The sequence below is a fragment of the Thalassophryne amazonica genome, chromosome 19, assembly GCF_902500255.1.
Source record: "Thalassophryne amazonica chromosome 19, fThaAma1.1, whole genome shotgun sequence".
In the NCBI taxonomy this organism is placed as follows: domain Eukaryota; kingdom Metazoa; phylum Chordata; class Actinopteri; order Batrachoidiformes; family Batrachoididae; genus Thalassophryne; species Thalassophryne amazonica.
Window position 1 is genome coordinate 22,915,479 of NC_047121.1, and position 21,456 is coordinate 22,936,934.

Consider the following 21,456-nt stretch of genomic DNA (forward strand, 5'->3'; position numbering starts at 1 on the left):
CAAAGGACAGCAAGGGGGGTACACTCTGTACTGGAAAGGGCTTCCTGAGGAGAAACAACAAATCTGTGACTTTGGTTTCACATCAAGAACGCTCTCCTTCCAAAACTGACTGAACTTCCAGTGGGTGCCAGTGAAGGACTGATGACACTTGGTCTCAAACTTGTAAGCAAACACCATGCTGCCATCATCAGTGCTTATGTATGAACACTTGACGCTGGCCATGACCAGAAGCAAACCTTCTCCGCCAGGTTGAACATGATTCTATTTGTGATCCCGGCATCTGACAAGATCATCTTCCTTGGTGACTTCAAATCCTGGGTCTGAAAGGACCACCAGCTTTGGAACAGAACCATCAGGAGAAACGGTGTATGCAAGTACATCATCGGTGCCTTGGCTGTCACAAAGTGCGACAAACATGACCTTGTCATCAACATCACCAAGCTTGAAGACTCAGAAACAAAAGCAGAGTTTCAACAGTGGCTGATGAAAGAACTCCTCATGAAGTACTCCATAACATCTCCTAAGCATTGGAACGAGCTGAAGACTGTCATAACAGCCAATTAAACAACTGACCTCGACCTTCAGAAAGATCTGACCTTGCAATGCAAAGTCTTGACTAAAGTAAGGTGACTCTGCAAGGTGAAACTTGCAATCTCATAAATCAGTGGTTGATCACCAAGGCTATTGAAATCCAAGCCCTCACTGACAGGAATGACACCAGAGCTTGTTTCAATGCCACCAAAGCAATCTATATCCCCTCCACCCAAGGACAAACACCTCTTCTAAGCAAGGATGGCCTTTTCCTGCTGAAGAACAGAAATGGTATCAGTGCCTGGTGGAAAGAACACTTTGAAGACTTCTTGATGAACAACCCAATCATGGAAGTGGTCAGACATTTACTAACACAGGACATCACTGAAGAACTCAGCCGAATCCCACCTACTGAAGAAATGTTAGTCATGCTTAAAGGCATGAAAAACAACAAATCAACCAGGGAAGACAGCATTTACTCCTGTTGAGGGATTTAAAGAAGGGGGTTCCTTTCTTCAACACCGACTGCATCAACTCATGGTCAAAAATCTGGACTCAAGAAGAAATGCCTGCAGACCTGAAACACTAAATCATTATCCCCATCTCCAAGTGGAAAGGAGACAAGTCTGACTTTTGATTCTGTCGTGGAATTTCCCTGCTCTATACGGTAGGTAAAGTTCTTGCATGGATTGCCAAGAACCGTCTGAGGCCAGAAGCATAGTACATCCTTCCTGAAATCTAGAGTGGCTTCTGACCAACAAGCGGTACAACAGATGTTATCTTCACTGTGCACCATTTGCAAGAAAAGTGTAGAGAACACCAACCATTGTACCTTGCCTTAACTTATTTGACAAAGGTATTTGGCACCGTGCCATGGGCACGTCTGTGGAAGTTTGAGCAAAACACGCTGGCCAGAGAAAATCATCAAGATCCTGAGGCTTCTCCATTATAACATGTTCTGGTAAATGGCACAAATAGTGAAGCCTTCAATGTTCAATCAAGAGTAAAGCAGGGCTGCCCTACACTCTTCATCATCTTTGTAGCAACAATCCTCCACTTGATCAAGGACAAGGTGCCACCATTAATTGACAGCAGGTACAGAATGTATGGAAAGCTCTTCAACCTTAGCAGACAGAGGCAAGACGAAAGTCAACATCACTTTGCTCCTAGACTTCTAGTATGCCGACAACAGCAGTGTGTCATCCTTTATCGAAAAAGGACTTTAGAAAATCCTTGAAACACTTGATGACGCCTACACCAAGCTTAGTCTTCACATCAACCTGAAGAAGGCACAGAGCCTGTACACGCGTCCACCCAATATGGTAAATCCAAACCTCCCTGCTGTGAAACTGCATAAACAGGTCCTGGAGAACATGGCCCACTTTCCATGTCATTAAATGCTGACATCGGTGACGAGATCCAACACCAACTCAAGTGTGCACAAAGTGCCTTTGGCCTGCTATGCAACTATGTTTTCAATAACAGAGACCTTTGACAAGAGACAAAACTCCTTGTCTTCAAATCCACTGTCATGCCAACCCTGCTGTACAGATCAGAGACCTGGACTGCCTACCGCTGCCACCTGAAGACCCTCGAACAATTCCACCAACATTGCCTGGAGAGTATCCTCTGCATCAGTTTGGAGGACTACCGTACCAACATCAGCATCCGAGCTGGAGCCAAACTACAAAGCATCTAGTGTGTCTTCATCAAGAACCAGCCTTGGTCGGTGGTTGACATTGTTAAAATGAATGACACCCAACTTCACAAAAAGATCTTCTGCTCTCAGGTGAGTGAAGGAAAACAGTTCAGAGCAAGACAGAAGGGCTACAAGTACCTCCTCAAGCAGACATCAAGAACCGCTCCATTTACTGGAAGAACACACAGGTGAACAGCCAGCTGGCAAGCATTGATCCACAATTGAGTGGAATCTCCACAATTGAGTGGAATCTTAAAAAAAAAAATGTGAACAAACAACAGAGAAGAGGAGAATGAGCAGGATACTGAGCTACGTAATCTGTCTATGCAGTTTTATGGCTGCATTAGTTATTTCATCTGAAGTATCATTGTTTTGGATTTATTTCTTGAACAGTTTATTTGTTTTAAATATCCATATTTAGATTATGCTTATACCTTACTTTTCTTTTTCACAGGTGTCATCAGTTTAGCTAGCAACATTTTGGTGCTGCTGATGTTTGTCAAATTTAAGGAGCTGCGCACAGCAACCAATTCCATCATAATCAACCTGGCATTTACTGATATTGGAGTGGCTGGTATTGGCTATCCCATGTCTGCTGCCTCTGACATTCATGGAAGCTGGAAATTTGGATATGCAGGTTGCCAGGTGGGTGGAATTTTTAACACATACTATCACCTTTACAGTCTCCATTAACATGAAAATCCCATGGAATGGCATTGGCTGTGTGCAGGTCAGAGCACTGGTATTATTTATTAAGAAAATAATTACAGAACTGTGTCACCTTTGTATATAATATCCACACATTTTCTAAATCTGATTATTCCAGTTAAGGGTCATGGAAGGTGAGAGGGGGTTACATGCTGGAGAGGCCATCAATTTATTGCAGGCACCTTCACACGCTAATGCACACATGCCTATCACAGTGGCCATTGGGCAAGAGGAGGGGGAAACCCTGGACAAGCCACCAGTCTGTCACAGTGCTAACAGACATAGACAGGCTACAATATGCCGGCAATAAAATAATACACTATATCAAGAATTCATAAACCATAAAACTAGGGAGGAAGAAAATAAATATATTAATTAATTTACTTACCATTTATTTGTGTCCGGGTTGTGATTGCAGCAGACCAAGCAACTCAACACACCATTTCCTCTCCTTGAACATGTCCTGTAACTCCTCCCTGAGATCCTGAGGTGTCTCTGTCCAGGAGCTTAGGCCCAGAATCTGATTTCTGCTGCTTGTATCCATGAGCTTATTTTTTTGGTCATTGCATAAAATTTATGACCATTGGTGAGAATTGGGAGTGCAAATCAACTGGTCAGCTGGTGTTGTGGTTCACCTACCTCTGCAGCATCTGTGAAACATCATTCCCCTCAATCCATCTATTGATCTCCAACGTACCCCCACTCATACACATGACCCCAAGATAGACTCCTTCACTTGGAGCAACCACTTTTGGTCTCAGATTTGGAGGCACTGAATCCCATCACAGTTGTTTCACATTTGGCCTTAATCCTGCTCAGTGTACATTGGAGATTGCTGCCTGATGAAGCCAACAGAATCACATCATCTGCACAAAGATGATATGCAACTCTGAGTTCACCAAATTGGACATCCTCCAGTCCCCGACTGCCCCTTGAAATCGCATCTATTAACATCACTTACAGCACAGCTCTTACTTTGGTCATAGAGACTGGATCATGCATTGCAGGGGTTCTTGTACCCCATACTACAGCAGGGCCCCCACAGGACACCTCAAGGGACCTGGTCATACACCTTTTTCCCAGTCCACAAAACACATGTAGGCTAGTTGGTCATACTCCCAACACCCTTCTAATGTCCATGCAAGGGTAAAGAGTTTGTCACCATTCCATGACCAAGAGGGAACCATATTGTTCCTCCTAATACCCTGGCATAGGCTTTCCCAGGGAGGCTGAGAAGTGTGATCCTCTGTAATTGGAGCACACTCTCTGATTCCCTTTTGAAAAGACAGGGACCACCACCAGTTTGCCAAGCCAGAGTTACTTCCCCCAACTTCCATGCAACAATGTATAACACTGTCAGCCATGACATTGCAGGACAAATGTTGTCACCCCCCTGGCAACTTGTCACTAATGAGTTTTTTTGACTACCTCTGTGATTTAAGCTAGAGCAATGGCCCCCTGAGTCTGCCATCCCTGCATCTTGTACTAAACAACAGTCACAAAGTCTATTCAATTCAATTAATTTTATTTATATGGCACCACATCACAACAAAGCTGCCCCAAGGTTTTTCACATGGGTAAGGTGTAACCTTGTCTGTGCATGCATGCACAGTTCTCTCTACCCCAGACTTGAACACCTCCCTCGTCAAGTTTATCTACCTGTCTTTACCGCACAACTCTGTATTTTCCTGTTGTGATGAGATTCCCGTCATCTAACGACAATATTTGGCTTTAAAGACAGCATGTGTACATGCTAATCTTTACTTTATTAAAACTGAAAAGACACATTACTGTATTTTTATGTTAAGACAAAACTTACGTGGGTTTTCTACATTTCTTCGGTGGGTAAGCTACACATGCACAGGTGTGGGGTGGAACTCAAACTCAGCTCGAAGGGACATAGTCAGTGGTGGAGATGATCTCCACTACAGAAGAATACCCACATAACTTTTGTCTTTACATAAAAATACAGTAATAAGTGTTGTTTTGATTTCAAAAAAATAAAAACTTGCATGTACACTCTGTCTTTAAAGCAGAATATTGTCGTTAGATGGTGAGGAACTCAGCTCAATGGGGGAGCTCAACTCAGCACACATAACTGTCAATTTGCGCTACAAGGATTTCAATTTGACAGGGCAGCTCATCTCAACAGAACACCGGAACAGCCGAAATTACCCCCTTTTCTGGGCATCTCTATGTTAAGAGCCCCACCCACACTGATTCACAATAAACCCATTAAAGCATGAATGGGTGTAGCATGGCTGGCTCAGTATGTGATGAAAAATTCCTTAAATGCCCCCTCTCCCAAGTCTGAAGCACTAGCTAACATGCTAATCTCGGTTCATGCGTTTATTAATTCATATGTTGGAAACTGCATGGTGGTTTTCCTAATGGTATGCTTTAGAATAGACAGTAAAATTCATCAGCCGCGTATTTCCTCAGCAATTGTGCATTAAGTGGACCTACTGACAGCTGCTAAAAGTGCTAACATCATCAGTATACAACATTAACAACACAATAAGATAAGCGTTTCACTCAGTGTAACTTTTGCAAGAGAGATGTCTTAGATGATCCATTAGGACATTTCACAAAACAAGCCATATAATTCTGGGTGTTTTTAATAAATTACTCCAAACAGACATTGCAACAACACAACAGCGAGTGACTCCATTATGGTTGGAAGGTGAGAAGATTTGCAGGACCCAGCTGGTGTCACTCAAAGCAACCATGCCCACAGGTATACAGAATTAAATTCATTAAAACATTTTAAACTAAGAAATTTGTAAAAACGTCACCCCTGTACAGTTTTGATGGTAGAAACTATCTATAGAGACCAAGATCATTTTTGGTTCCAGGCTGCAAACATATTTATTTCTGCTCTAAAATTATATTTATACAGGTTTTCTGATTTTTTTTTTTTTTTTTTTTTTAGATTATGTCTCTCACAGTTGACCTGTCCATACAATAAAAATTACAGCCCTCTCCATTCTTTGTAGGTGGGAAGACTTTTACAATGGATCAAATACTTATTTGCCTCACTGTATGTGTATATAAGCACACAAAATTAATCGATTATGGAGAGACCAGCCACTTATGTTACGGTGCAGCTCTGCTCTGATTGGCTGTCACGTTTGCAACTCGAAAACAAAACTGAACAGACTGAAACAGAATGTGACTATTTAACCTCTTAAATACCTCCTCAAATAGATCAAGGTTACCCATCTTTGAACTTGTCCAATGCCTGTCCCCCAAGAATGTTCTTTGTCAGTTTGACAGATCCTGACAGTAACGGTACTGGAATACGAGGTCTGTCAATAAAGTATAGGTCCTTTTTATTTTTTTCAAAACTATATGGATTTCATTCATATGTTTTTACGTCAGACATGCTTGAACCCTCGTGCGCATGCGTGAGTTTTTCCACGCCTGTCTGTGACGTCATTCGCCTGTGAGCACTCCTTGTGGGAGGAGTCGTCCAGCCCCTCGTCGGAATTCCTTTGTCTGAGAAGTTGCTGAGAGACTGGCGCTTTGTTTGATCAAAATTTTTTCTAAACCTGTGAGACACATCGAAGTGGACACGGTTCGAAAAATTAAGCTGGTTTTCGGTGAAAATTTTAACAGCTGATGAAAGATTTTGAGGCGATACTGTCGCTTTAAGGACTTCCCACGGAGCGAGATGTCGCGCAGCGCTCCCAGGCGCCGTCGTCAGCCTGTTTCAAGCTGAAAACCTCCACATTTCAGGCTCTATTGATCCAGGACGTCGTGAGAGAACAGAGAAGTTTCAGAAGAAGTCGGTTTCAGCATTTTATCCGGATATTCCACTGTTAAAGGAGATTTTTTTTAATGAAAGACGTGCAGACGGGTCCGCGCGTTGGGACACAGCCGCTGCGATGCTCCGCCACAGGAAAAACACCTCCGTTGGAAGCCTTAAGGACAAGTTGGAACATGTCCAGCTGTTAAACAATTTCTCGTATACTCACTCCACTGAAAGCCATCAAAAGCCGCCTGGATTTTACAAATGGTTATCAACACGGAGGTGTTTTTCCTGTGCCGCCGCACCGCGCCGGCTGCGTCCCGATGCGCGGACCCGTCTGCACGTCTTTCATTAAAAAAAATCTCCTTTAACAGTGGAATATCCGGATAAAATGCTGAAACCGACTTCTTCTGAAACTTCTCTGTTCTCTCACGACGTCCTGGATCAATAGAGCCTGAAATGTGGAGGTTTTCAGCTTGAAACAGGCTGACGACGGCGCCTGGGAGCGCTGCACGACGTCCCGCTGTGTTGGAAGTCCTTAAAGTGACAGTATCACCTCAAAATCTCTCATCAGCCGTTAAAACTTTCACCGAAAACCAGCTTAATTTTTCAAACCGTGTCCACTTCGATGTGCCTCACAGGTTTAGAAAAAATTTTGATCAAACAAAGCACCAGTCTCTCAGCAACTTCTCAGACAAAGGAATTCTGACGAGGGGCTGGACGATTCCTCCCACAAGGAGTGCTCACAGGCGAATGACGTCACCGACAGGCGTGGAAAAACTCACGCATGTGCACGAGGGTTCATGCATGTCTGACGTAAAAACATATGAATGAAATCCATATAGTTTTTGAAATAAAATAAAAAGGACCTATACTTTGACAGACCTCGTACGCTGAGCACAGACAGCCGGATGGACAGACATACGAAAAGCCTTCACAAATATGACATGAAAGGTCACTGGACTTAATAAATAGACGTAGTTAAAAACACTCATGTGATAGTGTTTAAATAACAAGTTGGTCTTACATCTCTTTGGCACAAATCTACGGTCAGAAGGAACCAGTTTGAACTCTTGAATTGAAGATTTCTTTTGAACATAACAAAAGAAAAAATAAAACATAACATAAAATTAAAGTTACTTCAAAAAGGAGTGAGAAGTCGAAACTTATCTAATCCCACCCCTTCTCCCTGTATAATTATTTACATATCAATCCCTGTTTCCTTAATAATAATAATAATAATAGCAACAACTAAGAGTAATAATGATACAATACAATTTTTAAAAAAAGTCAGACATAAGGAACCCAACAAAACACACCAGAAAAAAATAGACCCAACTAACAATGAACATATATAAATCCATAAACAAATATAGAAATAAATAATCAATAACAGTTTCCCGTGAACACCTAGTGACTCTCACACTTCATCTCTGTATCCCATGAAAACACATTCCTTATATTTTGTTTTAAACTGTTGAATGTTTGGACACTGCTTTAACTCCTCATTCATACTGTTCCACAGTCTCACCTCACAGAATGAAATGCAGAATCGTTTCTTGTGTATGTGGATTTTTTTTCATTTTGAAATTGTATTTCCCTTGTAACTGATATAACGTAAAAGGTCATTTTTTTTTTTTTTGCCTTGTACAAGATCTATGCTGTATGGAATTTTACTATGTCTGTTAATTTTAATAGTTTTGATTTTAAGAAGAGTATGTGAGTATGATCTTGATAGCCAACATTATGAATGACCTCTGGGTACAAGGAGTGCTGGAATCAACCAGGTTCAATCAAGCCTTCTTAATGGCTCTGTTTTTACATATGGATGGTCACTGAAGGTAGCATCCCAAATTTTGCTACACTCATTCACAATACCATGCAGATTTTTTTTTATGTTAACAACCCATACCAGCAGATAAAAGAAAATGTAAGACCAGATTCAATTAAACAGCAATAAAGAATCTTCATAAAAGTGCTGTCCACATGGAAATGCCTGAGTTTACGATAAAAACACATGCGCTGGTGAGCTTTCTTACATACCTGGTCAGTCTGATGCAAGTCTATTTGTTACGGTTGATACATCTAAGGGAGACAAGATCGGACCCCAAGATGCAGGCTGCCAAAACGCAGGCAAGTAGGGAATAAGCAAAGGCATTTAATGATTCCAAAAGTTGGCAGTTATACAAGAACGACTCCAATAATCCAAATCCCGAAAATGAAGTTTCGGGACATCTGGAAAGAATTAGACCTCCGAGCCCGAATGGGTCTGTTGATTCTAGCAGGAGTATATCGCTCAAACAATGAGTCAAACAAGTGTCATATGCCACTCGTACATGAATTCACACACACACACACACACACAATTTCATGTTGGGGAGTTTTGTCTCTGGTTTTCCATTTCGTTTTTTACATTACATGTTCCTTTTGGAATACATTCTCAGTGCCTGTTTGTATTTTCACTGCAGCTATTCATGTTAACCACTACACAGACATTGTTCACAGCTAAAAAGAGTGTTAAATAAAACAAAAGCAGGGGCAGTGAACGTGACAGGAGGGTTAAATGCTTCGAAAGGGGCACGACCTGCCAGAATAAAATAATGTTAAGCTTGATATCTTTGATTTGAAACTCATAAGTTCTGAATGATTGATTTAAATATCTGCCTTCAACTGTACACAAGACAAGCAAATGGTGTAATATTTTGCACATTTTATTTACAGGTCACAAACACGTGACAGAATTTGACAATATGGACAATGATTCCTGTGGATATGAGATGGAAAAAGGAAAGAACCAAGTTTTAATTAAGAGATGCATTTTGGTTTCACAAAAACACTGTGTACACCATGTCAATTCATTGATAATCAACAAATAGCATGAAAGCATACACCAACAGATAACGCTAACCCTAACCCAAAAACTCTTAATATCACATGAAAGAAACATAAAATATTAAATTGGAAAGTAAATTTTGTTTTTGGTTAAGTATAATAACACAGGAAAAGAAATTCAAATTTTTGAAACCAACATTTGGTTCTGTAAAGATGTCTTTGGGCAGATTCAAGTGTCTGTATGTGTCCTGGTTCCGCTGGCCTTGTTAACCCAGGTAACGTCCGAGCCGGTATGGCTTTATTTATGTCTCTTGCTCATACACACACACACACACACACACATGTTAGAAATTTTTATGTTTTGTATATTTTGCATGTGAAAAGGCATAAACAAATTAAAATGTGTGAAATACCAAGTGTTCCAATATTTTTGTAGGGCACTGTATATGTGTATATATATGCAGTGCCCTATACATAGGGCATTGGAGAAAATTTGCATAGTGCATGCTTTGCATTTTGTATCCCCAGTTATACAGATTTGTGATGAAGTGGAATAGACAATTATTTGCTTTCACCAAAACATCATATCAAGGTTTGCATGGCAGATATACCTTCTTGCTAGTTGTAGCTAAACTTTCATGTCTTTTTTTAACACTGGCAGGCCCAGAGATTTTTGTTTGTGCTGCCTGAACCCTCCTCTTTGCAAAACATGTTAATTCCTCTCCATATGCTAACATTTGGAGAGGAATTAACATGCAGCTCAAGTGAATCTGTCTGGGCACATTCCACAGAAACAATAGGCCACATTCCTCTGTCGTGTCTCATCGAGCCTGACTGCAAAAGTATTATTTCAGCTGGAGTCTGCCTCCACTGCCCCTGCAACATTATTCATTTTGCAGTAAATTTCATTGAGGTCATAGCTTATTTCATGTAGTAAGAGTAACCATTTTTCATTTTATATTTTATTTAGCCAACAAAGTTTCACCCTATTTTTATTATTTGATCCAAGATACGTTTTCTATTTGTAATAAAAAAAAACACTTATTGTAACTAGAAGCACTCAGAGTGCAAACCTCCGCCAAGGCCATGGGGTCACTGACGCCATAACATCTACACGCCATGGAATCATTGAACCTAAAAGTCTAACAATGATGTTTGCTCAGTAGTAAAAAAAGTTTCATCTGCTGTGACTGGATAGCATGTATCCTTAGCGCTTGGCATCACAGTTTATTGCAACTTGCACCTTTCCCAGAAGCTACTGTCATCTGAGCACTGATATTGATATGGCATGTGCTTATAGACAAAAACAAATAAGAGACAAAATTCAATTTATTATTCAACTAAACTGCAAATATATGAATTTTTTTTAACATTTATGAAACACTTCTCTAAACAAGGCCATAGGGTCACTGACCTTAAAGAGATTCCCTCCTTGGCACAGTGATCTATTTATTTTTGTCTCTTTCTCTAAAATGGTATATAATAATCATTAGATTATTAATATATAAACAAATAAATTTAAGAAATATTACAATTTGAAAACAAATGCACCTGAACGTGATGACAGCTGCAACTGCTTAATGCTAACTTTTAACATTGAAAATGCCATAGACATGCTAACGTGTTAGCATTGGGATCCGGATCGTGATCCGGATCACCACTAAAATTTAATCACTTATTCCTCTTGTCATTTCCAACCACTCCACAAAATTTCATCAAAATCCGTTCAAAACTTTTTGTGTTATCTTGCTGACAGACAGACAAACAAACAAACGCGACCGAAAACATACCTCCTTGGCAGAGGTAATAATTGCCTGTCATTTTAAGAAGGGCAGTAGTTCTGTTGAAAATCCTTCATGAATGGTAATCTGGTTATAGGCTAAACACCAATTACAATAGCAATGTAATGTACTAAGCTCACAATGCCAGTTTTTTTTTTTTTTTTTTTAGATTTCATTTATTTATATAGCGCCAAATCACAACAGAGTTGCCACAAGGCACTTCACACAAGTAAGGTCAAACCTTACCAACCCCCAGAGTAACAGTGGTAAGGAAAAACTCCCTCTGAGGGAGAAACCTCAAGCAAACCAGACTCAAAGTGGTGACCCTCTGTTTGGGCCATGCTACAGACATAAATTACAGAACAATTCACAAAACAAAATAAACAAATATACAGGAAATGCTGTTGGTGCACAGGACAGGAGGGTGGCCAGCACATCTCTGGATGGAGCTGCACCTTAAACAGAGAGAAAAAAACAGAATCAGGTATCAGAAAGACAAGAAATACTGTATAACTTGCCAGCATTAAACAACAAGAAAACAGAAGAAATACTAAGGTGATCGCCGGCCACTAGCCCTAAGCTTCACTAAAAGACCCAGAATTTAGGTAAAGTTGAGGCTGTGGCATGCTCCATTTCCGAATAAAATTAAGAGTAAAAAGCGTAAAACAAAACGATACCAGTATCCTAGTCATACGAAAGGGAAACTAAGTGCATCTTAAGTCTCGACATGAAAGTCTCCACAGAACAGGGGCACGATAAGAGAAAAGGCTCTATGACCTGCAGACTTCTTATTTACCCTAGGGACACAAAGTACTCCTGCACCCAGAGAAAGCAAAGCCCGGGCTGGTATGTAAGGTTTAATTAGGTCAGCTAGGTAGGGAAGTGCCAGTCCATGAACAATTTTATAGACTAGAAGCAGAACCTTAAAATCTGATCTCACTGGGACAGGAAGCCAGTGAAGAGATGCCAAAATGGGTGTAATGTGGTCAAACTTTCTGCTTCGTGTCAAAAGTCTGGCTGCAGTATTTAGAACCAATTGGAGAGCTCTAATACTAGACTGTGGTAAACAAGAAAATAGAACATTGCAGTAGTCCAATCTAGAAGAGATAAACACATGGATCAGGGTCTCAGCATCAGCCATAGACAGGATGGGACAAATCCTCGCTATATTTCGCAGGTGGAAGAAAGCAATCCTCGTAATATTTCTAATGTGGAGGTCAAAGGACAATGTAGGATCAAAAATTACCCCAAGGTTCCTCACTTTGTCAGTGTGATGTATGACACACGAGCCTAGGCTAAGCATTAGTGGTCATAGAACTGGGATTAGCAACCCCCCCCCCCCAAAAAAAAACATGTCATCTTGGAATAATAAACAGAAGGTATAACATCAGGAAGAAAACAAAATTGTTACTATACAAAGCACACAAATATAGCATACAGTTGTCATAACTTGCAGTTTCCACAATCCCAAGGTGCGTCTTTCCTACATTTGCCACAGGTGTATTTTCGTCAGTGCACACAACATTCAGTGCTTCTGTTATTATTGCAGAGTATGTGCAACTGGCACTGTGTCTTTTTATTCTGAGAAACTCTCATCTCACAAGGCTGCTGTTTGCACTCTTCCCCTTGTGCCATTTCCTGCAACTGTTTTGAAGTTCCTCGGTAAGCTCCAGCATGAACAATTGCAGACTTTCTTTTGATCCTGTACATGCTGTGTATAAAACATGTGCATTTGTGGCAGCCATGTCCAACAGGTTTTAAAAAACACATCCATGGGTCATCTGTGTTCTTGCACGCACGGAGTAGTTGCGTAATTTCTGGTCTATGATGTCAACACCGCATTTGAAATGGTTGTAATCAACAACAGTGCTCGGTTTTTGTTTTCGGGTGTACAGAATTTCCACTGTATACCCAAACAGAGACTACATGATAACAGCAAACAAAACCCGATACTAAAGCGTAACAGATGATAGCGCAAATAAGACGAACAACATAAACAAGTGATAAACTAATGATAATGAAAACACAGACTGACTGAACAAAACCATGGCTAAAGAAAAAAGAAAGCAACAAAGAAACAAGGTGGCAATGCAACAAACAGAACCAAACTAAGACTAACATGATAAAGTATAAACATATGAAGAGCAAAACCGAGAAACAACAGAAGAAATAAAGCAGAGATCTAAGACCTAAACTCCGAGCCGAGGCCAAGCATGACACTCCTATTCTGCACCCTTATTAATTGCACCTGTTGAACTCATTACCTGTACAAAAGACACCTGTCCACACACTCAGTCAATCACACTCCAACCTATCCACCACGGCCAAGACCAAAGAGATGTCTCAGGACACCAAGGATGAAATTGTAGACCACCACAAGGCAGGGATAGGCTACAGGACAATAGGCAAGCAGCTTGGTGAGAAGGCAACTGCTGTTGGTCTAATTATTAGAAAATTGAAGAAAAACAAGATGACTATCAGTCTTCCTCAATCTGAGGCTCCATGCAAGATCTCACCTCGTGGGGAAAGGATGATTCTGAGAAGTACACGGGACACCCTTGTGAATGACCTGAAGAGAGCTGGGACCACAGTCACAAAGATTACTTTAGTAACACACTATGCCGTCATTGTTTAAAATCCTGCACGGCACGCAAGGTCCCCCTGTTCAAGCCAGCACATGTCCAGGCCCATTTGAAGTTCACCAACGACATTTGTGGTTGACCCAGAGAAGGCATGGAACAAGGTCAGGTAGTCAAATGAGCCCAAAACAGAGCTTTTGGGTATCAACTCCACTCACTGTGTTTGGAAGATGAGAACAACCCCAAGAACACTATCCCAATGTTGAAGCATGGGGGTGGAAACATCATTTTTGGGGATGCTTTTCTGCAACAGAGGAGAGGTCGACTGCACCGTATTGAAGGGAGGCTGGATGGGGTCATGTATCGAGATTTTGGCAAACAACCTGCTTCCCTCAATAACAGCACTGAATATAGGTCATGGCTGTGCCTCCCAGCATGACAATGACCCAAACCACACAGCCAGGGCAACAAGGAGGGGCTCCATAAGAAGCATTTCAGGGTCTTGGAGTTGCCTAGTCAGTCTCCAGACCTGAACTCAATGGAAAATCTTTGGAGGGAGCTGAAACGTGAAACCTGAAAGATCTGGAGAAGATGTGTATGGAGGAGTGGACCAAAATCCCTGTTGCAGTGTGCAAACTTGGCCAAGAACTACAACAAACGTCTGACCTCTGTAATTGCAAACAAAGGTTTCTGTACCAAATATTAAGGTCTTTTTTTTTTTTTTTTTACTGTTATTGTATAAAATACTTACAGTGGTGTGAAAAAGTCTTTGCCCCTTGAGCTTTTACATGTTAGAAATTTTATAGGACATCAAAAAAACCCAAAAAACAACAAAAAAAACAAAACAAAAAAACAAAACAACAAAAAAATCAGTCTTTGTATATTAAAATTTCTACAATTATGACCTTTAAACTCACGGTGAAAAGTAATCTCTACATCATAAATTATGACGTAAAAGAAATAAGTCTAAAAGACAAAATGCTGGTGTGAATAAATAAGTGCCTCCTTTAGTATAGCACATGTAAACCATCACTTTTACATCGAGTTTTCTTCGAACAGGTCAGGGGATGGATATGTGAACTTTCCCAAGACACCGATTATGTCTTGGAGTTTATTTACATGAATTGTGAAGAAATACAAACAGTATGGTACTCCATGGTAAATCTGTGTGGAGTAGACAGTTCTCAAACACTGAGTGACTGCATAAGAAGGAGATTAGAGAGGAAAGCCACAAAGACCCCCAGACAACCCTGAAGAAGTTATGGACTTCTGTGGCTGTGACAGAAGAAATTGTGCATAGTGCAAGTTTTGCATTTTGCGTCACCACTCATGGCTTCATAGTGGAGTTGCACAGAGAAGAATTTTCTATCAACAAATCAAATCAAAATGTATTAATTTATATAGCGCCAAATCATGACAAGGCACTTCACAAATATTTAAAAACATAATAAAAAATTAAAAAAAACATAAATAAGTAAAAGGAATAAAATACATAAATGGAATACAAGAAGACACACAATCATATAAAATGCTAACGATAAAACAAAGAAAAAAGTGTGTCTTCAGACTAGCCTTAAAAGTCTCCACAGAGTTTGATTGTCGGATCTGCATAGGCAGATCATTCCACAGAGCTGGGGCGTGGTGGGAAAAGGGTCTGTAACCCGCTGACTTTTTATTCACCCTAGGGTGGCACAGCAAGCCTGTGAATGCAGGGCCTGAGCTGGCAGATAGGGCTCAACCAGGCCGGCCAGGTCGGGGGGGTGCCAGTCCGTGAACAATTTATAGGCCAATAATAACACTTTAAAATCCGATCTCAAAGAGACCGGAAGCCAGTGAAGGGATGCCAGAACCGGCATAATGTGGTCAAACCTGCTTCGTGTCAGAAGTCTGGCAGCAGCATTTCGAACCAGTTGAAGACCCCTGATGCTTGACTGCGGTAAACCAGAAAACAAAGCATTACAATAGTCCAATCTGGAAGAAGTAAAAGCATGAATCAGTCTCAGCATCATAGACAGGATGGGACAAATCTTAGCTACAGTGAGGAAAATAAGTACGTATTTGAACACCCTGCGGTTTTGCAAGTTCTCCCATTTAGAAATCATGGAGGGGTCTGAAATTTTCATCTTAGGTGCCTGTCCACTGTGAGAGACATAATCTATAAAACAAAATCCGGAAATCACAATGTATGATTTTTTAAAAATAATTTATTTGTATGTTACTGCTGCAAATAAGTATTTGAACACCTGTGAAAATCAATGTTAATATTTGGTACAGTAGCCTTTGTTTGCAATTACAGAGGTCAAACGTTTCCTGTAGATTTTCACCAGGTTTTCACACACTGCAGCAGGGATTTTGGTCCATTCTTCCATACAGATCTTCTCTAGATCTTTCAGGTTTGGCGTTTAAGCTCCCTCCAAAGATTTTCTATTGAGTTCAGGTCTGGAGACTGGCCAGGCCACTCCAGGACCTTGACATGCTTCTTATGGAGCCCCTCCTTAGTTGCCCTGGCTGTGTGTTTTGGGTCATTGTCATGCTGGAAGACCCAGCCATGACCCATCTTCAATGCTCTTACTGAGGGAAGGAGGTTGTTTGCCAAAATCTCACAATACATGACCCCATCCATCCTCCCTTCAATACGGTGCAGTCGTCCTGTCCCCTTTGCAGAAGGGCACCTCCAGAGTATGATGTTTCCACCCCCATGCTTCACAGTTGGGATGGTTTTCTTGGGGTTGTTCTCATCCTCTAAACATGGGAAGTGGAGTTGATTCCAAAAAGCTCTATTCTGGTCTCATCTAACCACATGACCTTCTCCCATGCCTCCTCTGGATCATCCAGATGTTCACTGGTGACCTTCAAACGGGTCTGGACATGTGCTGGCTTGAGCAGGGGGACCTTGCTGCCCTGCAGGATTTTAAACCATGACAGCATCATGTTTTACTAATGTAATCTTTGTGACTGTGGTCCCAGCTTTCTTCAGGTCATTGACCAGGTCCTCCTGTGTAGTTCTGAGCTTTCTCAGAATCATCCTTACCCCACAAAGTAAGATCTTGCATGGAATCCCAGACCGAGGGAGATTGACAGTCATCTTGTGTTTCTTCCACTTTCTAATAAATAATCATAACAGTTGTCTTCTACCAAGCTGCTTGCCTGATGACCTGTAGTCCATCCCAGCCGTGTGCAGGTCTACAGTTTTGTCCCTGGTGTCCTTAGACAGCTCTTTGGTCTTGTATATTGTGGACAGATTGGAGTGTGACTGAGTGTGTAAACAGGTGTCTTTTATACAGGTAACAAGTTCAAACAGGTGCAATTAATACAGGTAAAGAGTGCAGAATAAGAGGGCTTCTTAAAGAGCTTCTGTGTGAGCCAGAATTCTTGCTGGTTGGCAGGTGTTCAAATACTTATTTGCAACAGTAACATACAAATAAATTATTAAAAACATGCATTTTGATTTCCAAAATTTTTTTTTTTTTTTTAGATTATGTCTCTCACAGTGGACATGCACCTAAGATGAAAATTTCAGACCCCTCCATGATTTCTAAGTGGGAGAACTTGCAAAACCGCTGGGTGTTCACATACTTATTTTCCTCACTGTATATTTCTTAGATGGAAGAAAGCAGTCCTCATAATGTCCCTAATGTGGAGGTCAAAGGACAACGTAGGATCAAAAATTACCCCAAGGTTCCTCACTTTGTCACTATGATGTATGACACACGAACCTAGGCTAAGCGCTAGCTGATGAAATTGATGCCGATGTCTTGCTGGACCACGAACCATCATTTCAGTCTTATCAGAGTTCAAAAGTAGAAAGTTACCAGACATCCAACTTGTCACTGCTGCAAGGCAGTCTTCTAAAGAGTTTATGTGGACAAGCTTTCCAGCAGTTATCGGCATGTAAAATTGAGTGTCATCAGCATAGCGATGAAAAGCAACACTAAAATGCTGCAATATGTTCCCAAGGGGTGCTATAAACAATTATGTGCTTGAATCTCCGATGTGCCTCCTGGAAAACTGTAGTTGAACTTTCAAGTCTTGTTTTTTTTTTTAATAGAAAAACCTTCTCTACCTACTTCATCATGAAATTGTATAACTGGTGCTGCAAAATTCAAAACTTGCACGATACACAATTTCTTCAATTGTCAACATTTTTTTCTGTTTTTGATGTCATAAAAAAATTCTAACATGTAAAAGCTCAAAGGGGAAAACAGTTTTTCACACCACTGTATTTTATGCAATAAAATGCTAAAAAACATACAATGTGATTTTCTGAATTTATTTTTAGATATTGTTTCTCACATTTGAAGTATACCTGTAATCAAAATTACAGAACTCTCCAGTAGGTGGGAAAATGTACAAAATCGTCAGTGGATCAAATAATTATTTGCCTTACTGTACATGAGATTTCTTATTTTTTAATTTTTATTAAATTTAGAAAAATCTCATAACTGTTTTCACCTTGTCATTATGGGGTATTGTGTGTAGAAGTTTGAGGAAAAAATAATTTCCTCCATTTTGGAATAAGGATGTAATATCAAAAACATATAGGGCTGCAAGGTGGCTTAGCACTGTTGCCTCACAGCAAGAAGGTTGTGGGATTCCTTCCCACCTGAGGCATTTCTATGTGGAGTTTGCATCTTCTTCCTTGCCCCCATGGGTTCCTGCCAGGTGCTCTGGCTTCCTCCCTCTTCCAAAGACATGCATGTTAGGTGAATTGTAAATTTTGAATTCTCTCTCTTCTGGATCATCCATATGCTCTCTGGCAAACTTCAGATGGGCCTGGACATGTACTGGCTTAAGCAGGGGGACATGCCTGGCACTGCAGGATTTGAGTCCCTCTCTGCATAGTGTGTCGCCTTTGTTACTTTGGTCCCAGCTCTCTACAGGTCATTCATCAGGTCCCTCCGTGTAGTTCTGGGATTTTTGTTCACCGTTCTCATGATCATTTTGACCCCACGGGATGAGATCTTGCATGGAGTCCCATATTGAGGGAGATTATCAATGGTCTTGTATGTCTTCCATTTTCTTACAATTGTTCCCACAGTTGATGTATTCACACCAACCTGCTTGACTATTGTAGACCACAGCCTGGTGCACATCTACAATTGTCTTCCTGGTGTCCTTCGACAGCTCTTTGGTCTTGGCCATGGTTCCGTCTGACTGTTTGAGGCTGTGGGCAGGTGTCTTTTATACAGATGAGATCCAACAGATGCCATTAGTACAGGTAACAGGTGGAGGACAGAAGAACTTCTTCAAGAAGACGTTACAGCTCTGTGTGAGCCAGAAATCTTGCTTGTTTGTGGGTGACCAAATACTTATTTTCCACCACAATTTACAAATAAATTCTTTAAAATCCTACAATGTGATTTCCTGGATTTTTTTTTTTTTTTTTCTCATTTTGTCTCTCATAGTTGAAGTGTACCTATGATGAAAATTAGACCTCTCTCATCTTTCTAAGTAGGAGAACTTGCACAATCAGGGACTGACTAAATACTTTTTTACCCCACTGTATATGGACATGTTTGCAATATGTTTTGTTGTGCATTTTACAGAATATTCACACTTTCCCATGTTCCAGCTTGGTGTGTATCTCAAAAGTCTAAGTAATCCTACACCCGGGTGTGTCTTGCATACACTGCTAGCATTGTTTATAAAAATAAAACCTGTCTTTTGTTATCTCTAGATATATGCAGCTCTAAACATATTCTTTGGTATGGCCAGTATCGGTCTGCTGACTGTTGTGGCCATCGACCGCTACCTCACCATCTGCAGACCAAATACAGGTATGTATTCTCTGCTCTGCAGTGTGTGTAAAACTAAAGTGACAAAGCTGAAATTTTACGTTTTCCTTTCCCGTGAGTGATGAGAATGAGTGGCTTGTTTGTGCATCATATGGTGGGATTGTGACTTTGACACCACATGAACCTCCATCCTCATGTAGTTTGAAAATGTGCAAATATTTTTGCATGATTGGATTGTCATTCCTGCTCCTGTTTCTTTTCCCCTTTCATTCTTCATAGTATCCCAGCATTTTTATCATTGTGATGTAGTGCTAAGACTGCACCAATGGAAAAGATTCAACTTTGTCATTGCACAAGTAAAACACCAGTCCAAAAATACAAAACAATTTAACATCTGACCAATCGTGCAAGTCATATATAAAGTGCCATTGAGCTAATATGTATAGGGTATGCATAAATGATGACAATTCCTCAGGGATCCGTTTTAGGCCCCCTGCTTTTCCCTTTATGTAGCACCTCTTGGGAATATCCTGCGGCGCTTTGGGATTTCCTTTCATTGCTATGCTGATGACACTCACTTGTACATGCCAATAACTGCTGGTAATCTCACTCACAGAAAATGTTTGGAACACTGCCTTGCATCAGTAAGAAGTTGGATGTCTAATAACTTCCTACTTTTAAATTCTGATAAGACTGAAGTTATGGTTCTTGGTCCAGCGAGGTATCGGCATAAATCTGATCAGCTAGCACTTGCTTAGGTCCGTGTGTTATGCATCATACAGATAAAGTGAGGAACCTTGGAGTAATTTTTGATCCTACGTTGTCCTTTGATCTCCACATTAGAGACTTACGAGGACTGCTTTCTTCCATTTGCGAAATATAGCGAAGATTCGTCCCATCCTGTCTATGGCTGATGCTGAGACTTTGATTCATGCATTTGTCTCTTCTAGATTGGACTATTGTAATTCTGTAGTTTCTGACTTACCACAGTCCAGGATTAGGGGTCTTCAACTGGTTCAAAGCGCTGCTGCCAGACTCTTGACACATAGCAGAAAGTTTGACCACATTAAACCTGTTTTGGCGTCCCTGCACTGGCTTCCTGTTCCTGCAAGATCGGATTTTAAAGTACTGTTATTAGTTTATAAAATCGTTCATGGACTTGCACCTCCCTATCTGGCTGACCTGGTAAGCCCTTATGTACCAGCTCGGGCCCTGCGTTCTCAGGGTGCAGGACTTCTGTGTGTTCCCATTGTGAATAAAAAGTCTGCCGGTCACAGAGCTTTCTCCTACCGTGCCCCAGCTCTGTGGAACGATCTCCCAGCACACATTCGGCAGTCGGATACTGTGGAAATGTTTAAGTCACGTTTAAAGACTCATTTGTGTTCTCTGTTTTATCATTAGTGTTATGAAGTGTTTTTATTCTTGTATTCTTTTATGGTTGGTTTTTTTTATTGTGTTTTAACTTTTTTAATTGTTTTTTGTGTGAAGCGCCTTGAGACGATTTTATCGTGAATTGGTGCTATATAATTAATAAATTTGAATTTGGTAATAAATAGAAAGTGCACACAGATGCAGGCCAATGTAACCCAAGAAAGACAGCCCATGTACAACGATATACTAAATTGTGTCAATCAGTTTCCAAATATTGGTCTCTGTGTGTGGATTCATTTACATTTTCATGTCCACTTTAAATCCAAGGCTGGCAGGTTGGTTCATGTGTTCCTGGTGAACATTATGCTGCTCTCCACCACATGAATATTTTCTATAAAGATGAAGGTCCCCGTCATATCTGACAGAAAATAACAATGATAATGAACAGACCAATGACCAGTTGCATTAC

At 40.7% G+C, this 21,456-nt stretch overlaps 1 protein-coding gene across 1 annotated transcript in view; it reads left to right on the top strand.

Annotated features, from left to right (window-relative positions):
• Positions 1 to 2,689: 2,689 nt before the first annotated feature.
• Positions 2,690 to 21,456, top strand: part of rrh (retinal pigment epithelium-derived rhodopsin homolog) — a 48,998-nt gene continuing 30,231 nt past the window's right edge. The window contains exons 1-2 of the mRNA XM_034195513.1: positions 2,690 to 2,875; positions 19,559 to 19,658. Coding sequence (XP_034051404.1) covers positions 2,723 to 2,875; positions 19,559 to 19,658 — 253 coding nt within the window. The 5' untranslated portion in view covers positions 2,690 to 2,722. The remainder of the gene's footprint in view (positions 2,876 to 19,558; positions 19,659 to 21,456) is intronic.